This window comes from Pteronotus mesoamericanus, unplaced genomic scaffold (assembly GCF_021234165.1).
Source record: "Pteronotus mesoamericanus isolate MK-2021 breed Mesoamerican mustached bat unplaced genomic scaffold, CSHL_Meso_final scaffold_45, whole genome shotgun sequence".
Classification (NCBI taxonomy): Eukaryota; Metazoa; Chordata; class Mammalia; order Chiroptera; family Mormoopidae; genus Pteronotus; species Pteronotus mesoamericanus.
Genome location: NW_026555317.1, coordinates 5766614 through 5782147, shown reverse-complemented (window position 1 = coordinate 5782147; position 15534 = coordinate 5766614). Strand labels below are relative to the sequence as shown.

General features: G+C 41.2%; 1 protein-coding gene across 2 annotated transcripts in view; it reads right to left on the bottom strand.

Annotated features, from left to right (window-relative positions):
* Nucleotides 1-15534, bottom strand: part of ANXA4 (annexin A4) — a 58381-nt gene that overhangs the window by 30517 nt on the left and 12330 nt on the right. Inside the window, exon 2 of one of the 2 annotated variants that reach the window (XM_054593551.1) lies at nt 2016-2070. In XM_054593551.1, coding sequence (XP_054449526.1) covers nt 2016-2024 — 9 coding nt within the window. In that variant the 5' untranslated portion in view covers nt 2025-2070. The remainder of the gene's footprint in view (nt 1-2015; nt 2071-15534) is intronic. The other variant, XM_054593552.1, reaches the window with a different exon arrangement.

The following is a 15534-nucleotide window of genomic DNA, read 5'->3' as shown; positions in this document are numbered from 1 at the left end:
TGATGAAATGTTATATCTTGATAAAAGAATGTATTATATAGGACACATATTTGTCAAAACTCATCTACCAGTAACCTTAAAAGCTCTGTATTTCACTACATGTAAATTATACCTCTATAAAATTTTTACAGAATACTTCAGTACAGGAGGCTTTAAAGCATGTGTTTCTTTTAGGAACATTTAATCATTGTAGAGATTTGGAACATTTTTACAAATATTTTATATATTTATTTATTTTTAGAAAGGAAGGGAAGGAGGGAGAAAGAGGGAAAGGAACATCGATGGGAGAGAGAAACATGGATTGGCTGCCTGCCATATGCGCCCCGCCCGGGCACGTGCACGGACTGGGAGTGGAACCAGCAACCTTTCGCTTTGTGGGACGATGCCCGACCAACTGAGCCACGCTGGTCAAGGCAGTAAACAAATTTTTTTAATTTCAGAAGGAAATTAAATTATCCATACTTTCAGCACTAGCTGGGTAGCTCAGTTGGTTAGACCGTCGTCCCCATATGCCAAGATTGTGGGTTCAATTCTTAGTGAGGGCGTGTACAGGAGTCAACCAATGAGTGAATAAATAAGTGAAACAACAAATCGATATGTCTCTGTCTCTGTCTCTCTCTCTCTTGCTAAAACCAATAAATAAAAGAAAAAAAAATTTAAAACAGCCATACTTTCACCATCTAGAGTAAATTGTAATAAGCTACAAAATGTATTAACATGTTAACATCGTGAAGAGTAAAAATACATACCTAACTGTTATTTATGCTTTTATTACTAATACAATATTTAAAAACCATTATACATGTGAGTAGGGTCTAAAATAAAATGATGGAAAATAATTGGGAATTACAATATTGTGACTATTGAGTGTTCTTCATTTCCTTTAAAAATTTCCTTTATCTGTTCCATAAGTAACAGTCAATGATGGGAAAACAGGTCCTAGGAGGGAAGGTGAGATCACTGAGGCAAGTTTCCTCGAGTGGAAAGTACATCAAAGGATCACTTGATTATAGTCATCGCATGCAGGAAAGCTGTGAGCTTGTTAAGGACAGGAAGAGTATCCCATGAATTTTGAGTCCCCAGAGCCAAATACCGCGTCTGGCAAAAAGTAAGGGCACCGTAAACATTTCTGAGTAAATGTTCTCCATGTTCAGGGAGACTCTATCAAGAAGAAATGAATTGTAAATTAAAGCGTTAAGTGACTTGCAGCAGACATGAGTAAGTCTTTGACTGTCAGGGATGATGAAGAAAGTTCTAGAATGTCTAACACAAAAAAAAATTTTAAGAGTATATTACTTGTTCAGGATAGTTTACACATCTATCTTCTTAAAGGAAGGCATCTATATCTGGCAGGATCTCTAGTTTCTCTCCAGGTATAAGATTCTGCTTCTATTATTCCCTCCAAGAATAGCAGGGATCAGAATTACCTGCCTATTCAGAAACCTTATTTGGGTGGGAGAAGAGCAGATGACCAGCCTTAGGTTTGCAGCTAAGAAGCTCAGTTTCCATTTCAGCATTGAACTTCATAGAATTCTCAAAGGGATCAGATTCCCTGCCTATCTCAAAGATCAGATAACCAAGCTCTAAGGAGTCCAATCACAGCCCAAAGCAGAGGGGCAGAGGACAAGCCCACATGGAGAGATGCACCCTTTTTGATGAATCCGTAATGATGGGGTTACACCAAAATGTAGATGGCACTCGTGTGCTGGTGGTAATCGACAGAATTTTCATTTTTTCTTTTTCTAACTTTTCTATAATGAACTACAACTTGATTCTGTATTGCAGGATGTTAGAAGGATTCAAAGGATTCTCTTTGAATGAACTTTCAGGGTCCAGTTATTCACCACCCATGAAAGAGATCAAAATGATGCTTTAAAAAAGGAACTGCCTTTCATTTCTTCCTCCCTCCCCCCTGCTGAGCAAACAAGGCTCTGAGTAAACCATCTGTCACTGAGTAAGCATCCTGTACCTGTCTGCGGCTGGCACCAGGTAGGGCGAGGCACCCCGCAACTTACCATGGCCATGTCTCTCTGACGAGATCAGAGTTCAGTCACCCAAGCAGAAGTTCTTCTGTGATAAAAGCAGAGGGAAAATTAGTGATGATGGAAAATCATCAATCTGGATAGTTCACAATTTGCATGAGGTTAAACCACAGGGAAATAACACCCAGTTTCATCAAAAGGCCAGCTATTGATTAGTCAAAGCTACAAGGGCCAGGCTAATAATTAAAGAGAAACTGTTGAAACAGGCAAGTTTATTATACCAGCAAAATACTTCCCTAACCACTCTTCTGTCTGGAGACACACGTTACAGAAATGATTCCTATTATTTTGTTGCAGTGAAGTACATTACTTGTACTCAAGTAAAACTTAGATTTCTGAACTGTACATTCCAGTGGATGAGAAGAGGTGCCTCCTTGGAGAGAAGAGATAATCCAGCTACTTCAAGTGGAAAGTACTGCACTCCAGCTTACACCAGTGCATGCGCGTGTGCGTGCGTGCGTGCGTGTGTGTGTGTGTGTGTGTGACAGAGAGAGAGAGAGAGAGAGAGAGAGAGAGAGAGAGAGAGAGAGAGAGATGGTAGGCCATTTCTCAATGGCCACTTTCACTGCCACCATCTCACGATTTAAACGTGCTTCTTCCTCTTATTTACTTATTTTTTTCTTTTTATTCTTAACATCAATGTGTGGTTGCCTCTTGCACGCCCCACCACTGGGGACCTGGCCCACAACCCAGGCATGTGCCTCAATTAGGAACTGAACCAGCGACCCTTTGGTTTGCAGGCCAGCGCTCAATCCAGGGAACCACACCAGCCAGGGCAAGGTGCTTCTCCCTTTAAGCTTCAGCCTAACACACTCATTAGTTCCCTTTAGCAACCCCTCCTTCACCAAGAAGACTTCAATCATCACACACTGGTTCAGTCATTCAGAATGCAAGAAATGTCTTTATTGTTGTCTAGGACTCTTGGGTGTTCTCATGATATACAGACAGGCCAACTGACTTCCTGTTTCCATATCTAAGTCCTATGGAAAAGTTTATTTCCTAAGCATTTGGTTAGATTCTTGATACTCAAAGAATCTTCCTAGAGTCAGAAGCATAGGCACCACCTGGGAGCTTGTTAAAAATGCAAAAATCTCAAGCCCTACCCCACATTTAAAGACAGAATCTGCATTTTAACAAGAGTCCTTAAATAGTTGTCTGCAGAGTAGTTTCAAAAGCACTAGCCTCGGCAACCCTACCAAGCAGCACCTTTCAATTATTCTCAAAATAACTAAATCCTCCTTAACCCACTTTGTTACTCATTAGGTCACATTTGGCCATATTCGTTTTTCATCTTCTGGCTTTCCTTAGGCTCAGGTCCGTCCGTCCTGTTCCCCATCACTCAGTACAGACTTACCGCATATTACACAGGGGAATATAACTCCTGTCTGAGGGGAATGCTAACGGGGACTGGCACACAGCCTGGGCAAAGGTGGGAAGGTGCAGTGGCTTCAGAGACAGTGAGGAGGTGAGGCCGCTGGAGCAGAGGGCTCTTTCCAGGGAAGGCTCAGAAATATGGCTGGAAAAGCAGGCAGGGAACTGATCAGTAAGGGTCCCTCTGAGGAGCTGGACTTTATACTGTGGTAATAGGAAAGGTGTGAAAAGGTTTTGGTGTTAGCAGAGAAACGATAGAGTAAAAGACATACTTTATTTAAGCAAGGAACTATACTATAGGGTAGCCTGGAGACAAGGAGTCAAGAAGGCTCATGTACTGAGGCAAGACAATAAGAACCTAGGAAAATTCCTGGGCAAGTGGAATGGGGAAACTGAGCCAAGAAAATTAAACAACGTCAAGCAATGTGAGCAATTTACAGCCAGCTGGTGAATCCCAAGACCTCATCTCTCCTAACCAAGGACACTTAAGAGGAAATGGTTTATACCTCTTACTTCTCCTCCCTGACCAGAGTATATAACCTCCCCTCCCAACACCGCCCCCCACCCCACCCACCATAAATCACAAATGTCTGGGGAAGTGAGGAAGGCGAATGCAAACAGGGGAGATAACACTGAACAAGAAGCTGTGTGACACCCCTTTCAGCTTCCCCTCCCAAAAGAGACAGCAGGTCTGTGCTCCCCCTAGGAATTCCTCCTCCCAAATCCCTGTATTTCCCCTACATAAACTTGCTTCTGAAAGCTCAAGGTAAGGTGGATGTTAGGGTTTTTTTACCTGCCACCTTCTCAGACTGCTGATATTAATAAAAGTGCAATTATAGCCCAATCCCTGTCTCTGCTTTTTGGCTGAGCAGTGGCAGACAGCAGGAGCCCCAGACTTGGTTGCCCTCAGTTTCAATACTACTATAGGGACAGACAGACAGAGGCAAAGACCTGTGTAGGTTGTGGTGCCTGGAAGAGGACATACATGGGAAAGATGTGGAAGGAGGACTTTGTTGGATTTAGTGGCTCATGAAATAATATAGATTTATTCATCCAATCACCCAATATTCATAAAGCACCTTCACATTCCAGGTACCACTCTAGTTGCTAGAGATGATACAGTGAATAAGACAAAGAACTTGTCTTCAGGGAGGCTTACAGTCTGCCAGGAGAGATAGACAACATATAAACAAATGAGTAAATAAAATAATTTCAGATACCAGTAAGATGGAAATACAATAGAATCATGATATGGAGAAGGAATCAGTTCATGGGTCAAATCCTGTTTTTGTACAGTGTACAAGCTAAGGACGGTTTCTACATTTTCAATAATTGACCAAAAAAATCAGAAGAATAGTTTATGACATGTGAAAATTGTATGAAATTCAAATTTCAGTCTTCATAGACAGACTTACAGGAGCATGGCCACACCCATTTGTTTACACATTGTCTATGGCTTCTTTCATGCTACAGTGTAGAACAGGCTAGTTGTGACAGACTGTGTTGCTCATAAAGCTGAAACTATTTAATACCTGGCCTTTCGCAGAAAAAGTTTGCCGAACGCTGGTTTGGAGGGTGATGTGATCAGATTACTGGGAAGCAGCTGGACTGGACAGGGCTACTGAGGAGATAACATCGAGCTGAAATTTAGCTAAGAAGGGGCTAGTCAAAGTTCTGGAGACTGGCTTCAGGCAGAGGGCGCAGTTAGTGCAAAGGCCCTGGGGCAAGAGGAAACTTGCTGTGTTTGAACAGAAGGAGCAAGAACGAGGGCCAGAGTGGCATGCGATGGGGATGGAGTAGAGCCAAGACCATCTGTGGAGGCAGGAAGGGGTGCCTTTGTCACCTTTGCCCGGGATGTGCTGGGGTAAGCCAAGGGCAGGGCTTTTTGAGACTTTCATGGGCTTTAGCCACACTTTCATCTATAGGCTCTGTTTCACATCATACAAGTTATCAAAATGCTCCCCTATTCATCATTAATGTAATTAATATGTGAGTTGGACTGAATTGCTGCTGATTGGTTGATAACCTGGCAGACACGGCTTTTAGGAGCAAGGGCCCTCGCTTTGTTTCCATGTAGTTTTGGACTAAATGACATGAGTGGGGGGACAGGGAAAGGGGACACCTCCCACAAAAGCCAGCCTTCAACACAAATACTTTCAGTCCCTTTGACTACATCAAGGAGTGGAACGACTGCTTGAGCAAAGCTTCCTGGAAATAACTGAGAGTTATTATTCAATGAGCTAGAAACATTTTACTAAAGGAAAAAATGTATCATACTTAAACAGAGTACTTTTAGCCAGACAATTTATTTTGAAACTTGGACAGCACACACATAAGCCCATTCATATAGAGACAGCTGTTATATTTATTATTTACTAGTACCAAAGTAGTTTCTAATTAGTTCAGAGAAATGAATGTAAAAAATGGTACTCCTTGGTTCTTTGATTGGATTATCAGACAATCCATGTAAAGTTGATCCATACACAGGTTTATTAGCGCAGTGGCTGGCACCCAGGAAGGTCTCAGTAACTCTTGGCAAGGATGGCGCAGCAGTGGAAAGAGGGGAAGGAACCCCACATATCCCTCCTCTAATAAAAGTAATTAAGCAGACCCCTGCTTAATTGCACAAAATGGTCCGCCCCAAATGATGAGAGGCCCTTCTCCCCGCGAAGATCCACTTGTAAGTCCTCCCACACGTCCATCGCCCTGCAGAGCGAGGGATTCTTTACAGGAATCCTTTTCTGCCTCAGCCTCCTCGATTCATTCTTTCTCTCTCTCTCTCTCTCTCTGAAGGCCAGCCTACAGTTCCATAAGCTGAACAGTATGACCAAATTCACAGTGACTCAGACTTTTGTCAGGGTCTGAAAAACTCCTTTGCTGCTCACAGGTGGAGCAAAGTATTTAACAACTGTGGCTGAGCTTTGGCACCTGTAAAGCACAAACATACTCAGGCCTGGGTGTGGTTCAAATGACCCTGAAAGCATCAGGACTCTTCAAGGTACACAGATGAAGGCTGAAGGGCCCATATGTCTGTGACGTCTAAAAAAACTCAAGTGTTACACTGTATGTGGGTGGAAAATTGTCACTTCTTTACGCTATAGAATTCTGCAATGAGGACCCATAGTAGGGTTCCTGAAGATTTTAAGACAAAGTTTTTATTTATTTTTTTATTTATTGATTTTGGAGAGAGAGAGGGAAGAGAGCAAGAACATGAATTTGTTGTTTCACTTAGTTATGCATTCATTGGTCAATTCTCCAGTGTCCTGCCTGGGGATTAAACCCGCAGCCTTGGCATATGGGGACGGCACTCTAACCAACTAAGCTACATGGCCAGGACTTAAGATACAGTTTTGGAGCAACTGAAAAAAAGCTAGGAACTAAACATGAGAGAACTATTTCAACAGCAGTTACATAAAGGAATAATAAGTTGTATATACAGTCAACCTATTTCAGGTAGGATTACAAAAATTTGCAGAAATATTTTATGGCGGATTAATAAAGAAAAATTTGGTATGTTGAGCGCATATCCATATTGTTCTCAGGTTGAATGTCTAGAAGGATAATTATTACACCATCGCACAAATTGCCCTATTGTATCACTGCCAGAAATTGAAAGCCATGTGCTGACTCTATAAGTATAAAGTTTCTTACGTCCCTATGGCAGACAGCAGGTACGTGGAACAAGAACCTCTGGTTTCAGGTAATACTAAAGTAGACCATACATGGAGACAGCCACATGGTGCATCCCTCCCCACACACCCAGAATTTAGAAAGCAGGAAAATGAGATTGTTTGCTGAGCATTAGACTAGTAAAATCAGCAAATAACCATCAAAACAAAGATATACAAACGCATTTCAATGAGAAAGACTGGTTCCTGAGCTGAAGCCAACTTGCTGAAAGGTATTAGCGTATTTTAAAGAACTTGTGTCCATGTGCAACACAAGCTCCATACAAAATCCTCAAAGAGACTTACTCAGAAATATTATTCAAAGCCCTGTTCTAAGGAAAGAGTGGTTTGGCCCCAGGATCCAATGGCCCACTGTGAAGATGAATTTTACCCATCTAAAATGCTTTGCTCTACTTGCATGTATGCCAAGCAACCTCTGGACTAGGGTTCCATGTGCACCTGTCTACAATGTACTGGAGCATAAAGATTTTTGACTAAGTAACAAATATATTTCTCAATGCAAATTAATAAATTAGCAGTGTGTATTTGTGTGTGAGTGCATGTGTATGTGTGTGTGTGTGTGTGTGTGTGTGTGTGTGTGTAGTAAGCCTGTAAAAATAAATCTGTCTCTAACCGTTGAACCCCTTCTTGATGTGCTGATGAATACACTTTCCCTGGTCTTGTTGGATTTGGCACTATGGCAGCATCCTGGTACCATATACTGGTTCTTGAGATTCCAGCTTAACTTGGTGACCTCCATTCAGATCCATAACATGACCCACGTCCCTGGCCAGGCAATCAGAGCGTTCCCTACGAAGGGATTTGCTGTCCTTGTGGCACACTCATACTGAATCCCTCTCTCTCAGAAGACCACATGTGAGTGAGTCATTCACCATTTTTCTTTGGTACATGGTTTCATCTTACATCCCACAGCATGATAAATTTAAACTTCTAGTCTGCAGATTTGTGGAGGGTGTGACTGGGCCCCACCCATGCACTAAGGCTTTCAAAACTAATGAAAGCAACTTTTTTCCTTGGAACTTAAGATCCTTCTAAAAGTAAAGGAAGTTGCAGAGGTGGGGTTTGAGTCTAGAGAAATAAGGAATTGCAAACATTTGATCAAAGGCAAAGTGTGTAAGCTAAATCAATACAGACGAATTTGGAAACCTGCCTAAGTAATCTTAGGAAAGAATTTATCCCAGCCTAGTACCTGGCAAGTAAATTACTGAGACTTTTGTCCAAATTTTAGCCACTTATTCACAGCAGTGTGGGGACAACAGTAATAGCAATTTTGATCCACAAATAATATTAAAAATATATTTTACATATAATTAAAAGTATCCTCATTCCTTTTCCAGCATTTCCACATATACCAGTCTATTAAAGTTTTTACTCTACTCCAATGATTCCTTTGTCTAAAAGGCAGGGGGAAGGAGGGAAGGAACATCTGTTAAATACTTCTCCGCATTATCCTAATTAGTCTACTCAATACATTTTGGAGTCACTAAAATTAGAAAAATAGAAGGAGTGACGAGATGACCCAAACGATTGCTCGGAGTGCTGGGTGGGTCCCGCACTCTTCGTTCAATGCCTGCCTTGCTAACCGTCTTCCTGCGTCACATGGTACCTCAGTTTCCACAGACAGAAGCTTCCTGTAGGGCACAAATCAAAGCATATTCTAATACACTTTATAAATATCTAGCTAACCTACCTTGTTTCTCTGGGTACTGTAGTCAACTCACAGAGGTCAGTGCTTGACATTTTCCAAAGTGATATTCTTTTGTTATCTGAGTGACCACATGTGAACTGGAGATCTTGGGAATTCCAGTGAGCTGGTTTTTTGTTGGTGTCTGTGTGTTTGAACTATTCTGTCTTTTGATTGCAGGCAAACTGGATTCCCCTCCTCTTAGGTCAGTGACCATAGAAACAAGAAGCTGATGTGTTGGTAATGCTGATTATTGCTCACGATCATGAGACCAGTAAGACAGTTTCACTAATGTTTCCTGTTCATTCATTCAACAAACATTATGTCAATGCCTACCCATGCCTGGTACCTCTCCAGGCACTAAAACACACACTTCAATTTCCACCTATCTACCCTTCATACAGGAAGTTGTCCAAAAAAAAAAAAAAAAAAGATCCTGGAGGCTGTTGGCGATGACTCAGCTGAACTGTCTTCCTATTGCAAGGCTCTCCACACCCTTCTTAATGTCACCTCCCAGGCTTCAGTCATTCTCCTTCTGCTCATGGGACTCACTCCTCCCTGGGACAGGCCTGGCCACTGCTAAATGGCTCAGCATCAGGAAAGCCCGCCTTGTATTCTTTGTTCTGTGCTCTGGAGATAGTGTCAAAGGGGGTTAGAAATAATCCTTTAAAAAAAGTTTTTTAATCCTCACTTGAGGATACATTTACTGGTTTTAGGGACAAGGGAAGGGGGAGAGAGAGCAAGAGAAAGAAAGAAAACATTGATGTGAGAGAGAAACGTCGACAGATTGTCTCCCATACATGCCCCGACTTGGGGGTCTAACTGGCAACCTAGGTACATGCCCTGCCTGGGGGTTGAATTGCAACCTTTTTAGGGTGTGGGACAATGCTCCAACCAACTGAGACATTCAGCCAGGGCAACAACTCTTTTGATTACGTTTATCCTAGCCACATCAATATAACCATATTATGCAGCATGCACTGGTAGCATGTCAAAGAAGAAATGCCAGAAATAGCTCTTCTAGCTTTTCCTACAAATCAAAAACATGATGGGCTTTCATTCAAAGCTATGGATTCGGCATAGCTATGGCATGATTTCTCAAGCCCTAGATGGCAGTGGCTTAGGCTGTTAGAGGCACTGCCCCTTCGGACTTAAAGCGCAACTATTCTTTTGATCTCAGAGTTGATAAGATCGAAATGTTAAGCTAACCACAGGTGAGAGAGCAATTCCAAGGCTGAGATATAAGCACACAAAGAAATCTTACGGTGCAGGAAGGGAACAGACAGACTAGACCTGCATAAAAAGAACTAAAGTACAGTTGTCTTCCCTCATCCACAGTGTCACTTTCTGAGGTTTCAATTACCCACGGTCAACCGCAGTCCAAAAATATTGGATGGAAAATTCCAGAAATAAACAATTCATAAGTGTTACATTTTGTACAGTTCTGAGCAGCACGATGAAACCTCGCATGGTCCAATTCTGTCCCACCCGGGCCGTGAATCACCCTTAAGTCCAGGGTGTCCATGTTCTATGTGCTATGTGCCTGTTAGTCACGTAGTTGCTATCTCAGTTATGAGAAAGAGGCAGGGGGCACATTCACATAACTTTTATTACAGTATGTTGTTGTAATTGTTCTGTTCTATTATTAGTCATTGTTAATCTCTTACTAATTTACAAATTAAACTTTATCATAGGTAGGTATGCAGGTGTATCAGGTTCAGTACTATCTGCAGGTTCAAGCATCCACTGAGGTCTTGGAACATATCCCTCGTGGAAAGGAGGCAGTTACTGTGTAGTAGGGAAGGGATTTGCAGTGAGCCAGTGAGCAAGTCAGACATGCAGCCAGGCTTCCTGTTGTCCTGCTAGGTCTTATTTGCCTGTAGGTAGGAAAACACGTATTATGCAGTTCAGTCATTTCCCTACCAAATCCACCAGTTCAGTTTGCCCATGAGGGGAGAAAACACTTCCCCAATGAACAGGAAAAGCAGCTGAGTTTACCTTCATAGATTCACACTGCCTCAGCCTTGGAGATCTGGCAGTGAGCTGAGAATAAACACTGCTCTCAAATGTTCCATTTTGTTCTGAAGCCTCCTATGCCCTGCAAATATTCTAGCTTTGTGGGCAGTTCCCCTTCTGCCTGATTCAGCTGCTCCTTCAGTGGGCCAGGGCAGGGTTTTATTTCCAAATCTTTCCAGAGTCCCAGTTGACTCTGGCAGAAGGATACAAAAACAGAACTGTTAAAAATCTTCCACAGGGAGATTTCTGCTTCATATAAGGAACTTGCTATTTCTGATGCAGCCTCTCCCAATTTTTCATTAAAAACCTCATGAAGGCACGGGAAGGCAAAAGAAGAAAGTCAAGACAAAACCAAAAAGACTAGGACTGACATGAGATAATGTGAGAAGCTGAGAGGAACTGAAACTAACTTAAGGCAGAGAGAGCGGAAGGAGATGGGTTATACCCCTCCATCAGCTCTATATAATGAGATGTGGGGATCCATAAAGAAAACCCCAACCCTGCCAAATCGCCTGAGTTGAGGAGCTGTGAGGTTAACTTGCTACTGACCCTTTTCGCTCCCAAACCAACCAAGAGGTGTTGCGGTGGACACTGTGGTGGTAAATACAGGGAAAGATGACCAATCTGAAGAACACTGGCAGAAATGCATGATGGGAAGCACTATACATACATACATATACATATATATAATTTTTAAAACTATATTTTATTGATTATGCTAAAAATCAGTTGTCCTGAATTTTCCTACTTTGCCCCCCTCCAACCAGCAACCCCTACTCCCTCAGGCAGTCCCCCCATCATTGTTCATGCCCATGGGTCATGTCTATAAATTCTTTGGCATCTCCATTTTCTTTATTGTACTTTACATCCCCATGGCTATTCTGTAACAACCTATCTGTACTTTTTAATCCTCTTCACCCATTTTCCCCCATACCGTCCCCATCTGGCAACCTTCTGGTAACTAACTTATTATCTCTTGCTTTTAACAGTCCCCCTTTATCTTTAACCTTTGGCCTTTTAATAATGCTGTGTCTTGGAGTGGGACTCTTTGCATCCATCATAATTGGGACTCTCTGTGCTTCCTGGACTTGTATGTCTATTTCCTTCACCAAATTAGGGAAGTTTTCTTTCACTATTTTTTCAGATAGATTTCCAATTTCTTGCTATTTCTCTTCTCCTTCTGGCATCCCTATGAGGCAAATGTTGGACCTCTTAAAGTCGTCCCACAGGCTGTTTATACTATTCTCACTTTTTTTATTCTTCTCTCTTTTTGTTGTTCTGCACGGTTGTTTTTTGCTCCCTTATGTTCCAAAATCATTGATTTGATTCTCAGCTTCATCCATTCTACTGTTGTTTCCCGGTAAAACTGTTCTTTATTTCAATTAGTGTATCCTTCATTTATGACTGGGTCTTTTTTATGCTTCTGAGGTCCTCACTAAGTTCCTTGAGCATCCTTATAATCAGTGTTTTGAACTCTGTGTCTGATAGGTTGCTTATGTCCATTTCATTTAGCTCTTTTTTCTGGAGTTTTGATCTGTTCTTTCATTTGGGCCATGTTCTTTGTCTCCTTGTTTAGGCAGCCTCCCTGTGTTTGTTTCTCTGTATTAGGTAGAACTGCTTTGACTCTGTGTCTGGGTAGTGTGGCCTAATATAGTAGGTGTCCTGTAGTGTCCAGTGGCACAGCCTCCCCTATCACCCAAGCTGGGTACTCAAGATGCATCCTTCGTGTGGGCTGAGTACAGCCTCCACTTGTATTTGAGACTTGGTTGCTGTTGGCAAATCAATGGGAGGGATTTACCCAGGCCAGGCAGTTGCAAGGACTGGCTGTGACCACTGACCACCAATCTCTGTCCTCCATGGAGGATCAGCTGTGCAGGGGCAGGGTGGTGGTGCTCAGATGTGGTCTGTAGCTGTCCACTGGGTGCGCTGGCCCTGGGGTGCAGGCCAAGGTTAGCCACCCCCCTTGTTTTCCCAGGGCACCCTGCCTGAGCTGTAAAGCAATCTGAGATGGCTGCTACTTGTGCTGGGCCTGGAGATCCCCAGGTAAAGCCAAACTGTGACTCTAATCTGGCTGCTGCCAGGGTTCACTGAAGCCAGCTGTTGCTTGTTTGAGAGGATTTAGGAGCCAAGACAAGCCATTCTTATGGAAAAGCAGTGCGGGTAGGCCCATAGTTGGGTGGGGTAGAGCTTCTGTGGATCTCCAAGGTGGGTCACACAGTGTTAGCCAGGTTGATGGAGTCTCAGATTTGGCACCAGTCTACTGGCTCTGTGGAAAGGAAGAGCTCAGCAAAGGGACAGTGGCCTCTGCTCGTCTTGATGCCAGACACCTGTCTCTCCCTGTATGCCACTGGTGCCCTTCAAGCTGGGACCCTGGTGCTGGAGCTCAAAGGGAGGGAATCTGCGTAGGTGAGTCCATGTGTGGGTTCCCCAAGAGGAACTGCTTAGGGCTCCAGCAGCTTCCTCCACCAACAAGAAAAACACACTATGACAAAATGCTAGAGAATAAGGAGAAGGGAATAAAGCCATAGAGTATTTAAAGGAAAAGACTATTCCTGAAAATAATCCACCTAATACAAAAGAAAGATTCAGGAAACTATTGGGCATCTTCAATATTTTACACAATAACATAAACATTCCAAATAGAAGAAGAAAAATTACCACAATAATATCAATAAACCCTCTGAGACTAAAGACTTCGGCTTACTTACTCTACACTCAGCACATCGAGTTGAAGATTAATTTTCTACGGTCACCCTCTTCATCCCTCTCTCTATTAAATCAGATGGCAAGAGATTTTAGATTTTAAAACACACATGTGTATTTAAGAGAGCTTGACAAATTATATCTAAACATCATTCTTTTCACTACTGTTTGGTTTCAACTAAATTTTTTTTCATAAAAATAAAATTTTAGCATGAATCCTAAAAGAGTACAGATTATCTGCAGAAACCATAGGAAATTTAATAGTAGCACCTCAAGAAAACACAAAAAAAGATGAAACGGAAAATGCTGATTATCTTTTTTTAAAATATCTTTTATTTAATTAGGAGTAAAAAATGTACATGGCAGAAAATTTATTGTCTGGTTTAATTTCTGCTTGAGCAGCTTCAGGATTTTATGATGGTAACAATTAAGTACAGACCCTGGACAATCTGTGCGAACTTTACTTGTTACTATTAACTGTCCTTTTGTTCAGCTGTTCTTATTTAAGTTGCCTGGATGTCTGATAAACTTGTTTCCCAAGCCCAGCCGAACGTGGGTGGGGGCAGAATTTTCCATTTCAAGGCTGAAAATTATGGATCTGTCCACTGCCTACAAATGGAAAAGATTAACTTTCATAGAATTTTACAGACTAATAAGGCCTTTTGTAATCATCTATTTCCTCCTTTCATTTTATTTTGTAAATGATTAAGTCAACTTTAAGCCCTGAAAAGGACATTTGAAAACAATGTAACCTTAGATCATTTACTTGCATTTTCTGTTTGTTCCAATTTTGTAGCACAGTTGTGATCACAGTATGTATGTAATTTTATGTCCTACTTTCTCCTCTTTTCCATTTTCCACACAATCACCATATTTATCATTTTACTAATTTTATACTCCCCCATCATACTGATGTATTATAATTTATTCAATGTCCCTACAATTGGTTGTTAGGGTATTTTTTTATACCATGACAATAATCTTTACAGTAATTACCTTTGTAAATATTTTATTTTTTAGACCTATTCCTTGTGACATGATTATGATGATTATAAATATTTCCAGTTGTCCTCCAAATTTATAAGGATATCCAAAACCCAGCCAGCCATTAATTTGCTTGCTTTATTTATTCTTAATTTAATGTTTAGATATAATATTGAACCCTATTATGGGTTTAATCTGATTTTTCTTTAAAATAGTTGTAGTAACGCTGAATCTCTCTTATTTTTCTGCTCGTATTCTGATTTATAAGTTATCTGTTTTCATTTTGTGCCCATTTTTAAGATCTTGGTGCTTTGCTAACATTTATAGAAATCATGCATCTATTATAAAATTTAATATTTTATATCTAAAACTTATGATTTTTCTAATTTAATATTCTCTTTTTAGTATAGTAAAATTTAGTGGAAAAATTTTAAATCACACTTACTCATCTTTTTCTTTGTACTCATTACCTCAATAGTTAGAAAAATCCTTTTTTTGGTGAAATGTTGATAATTGTTGAGCTGCATGATGAATAGGTCAAAGGGGAATTAATTTTTGTTTTCCCTATTTGGATATATGTTAAAAATTGTCCATAAAAAACCTTTTTTTAAAGTGTCTTCTTCCCATTGCTAGAAGAGTGAATTTTATTTCTACTAGTTTTTCTCCCACCCTTTTCATGTTCCAGTTGAGGCATCTCTTTGCCCAGGAGGTTAAAGTAACTAACTCTCTTACACCTGGTTCACTTGTCCCCCTCGCCCCACTAAACTTGGCCACAACTTTTTTTTTAGGAACCTCAAAAACACTCAAAGGCACAGCTATTTAGAAAAGGCTAGAATTCAATGAAAGAATGTTTAGACAGAAGATCCCAAATAGCTGGGGCTCTATTTCTACAAAATTATTCCCACCCTGCCCCACCAATGTGACATGGTAAGAGGAAGGGTGAGCTGATAAATTAACCGCCGGCTCTCCAAGGAGAGAAAACCCTGACTTACAGCTATTTCTTTGGGGTAGATACTTCCAGCATAACTGCTTTTCAGTGTGATGA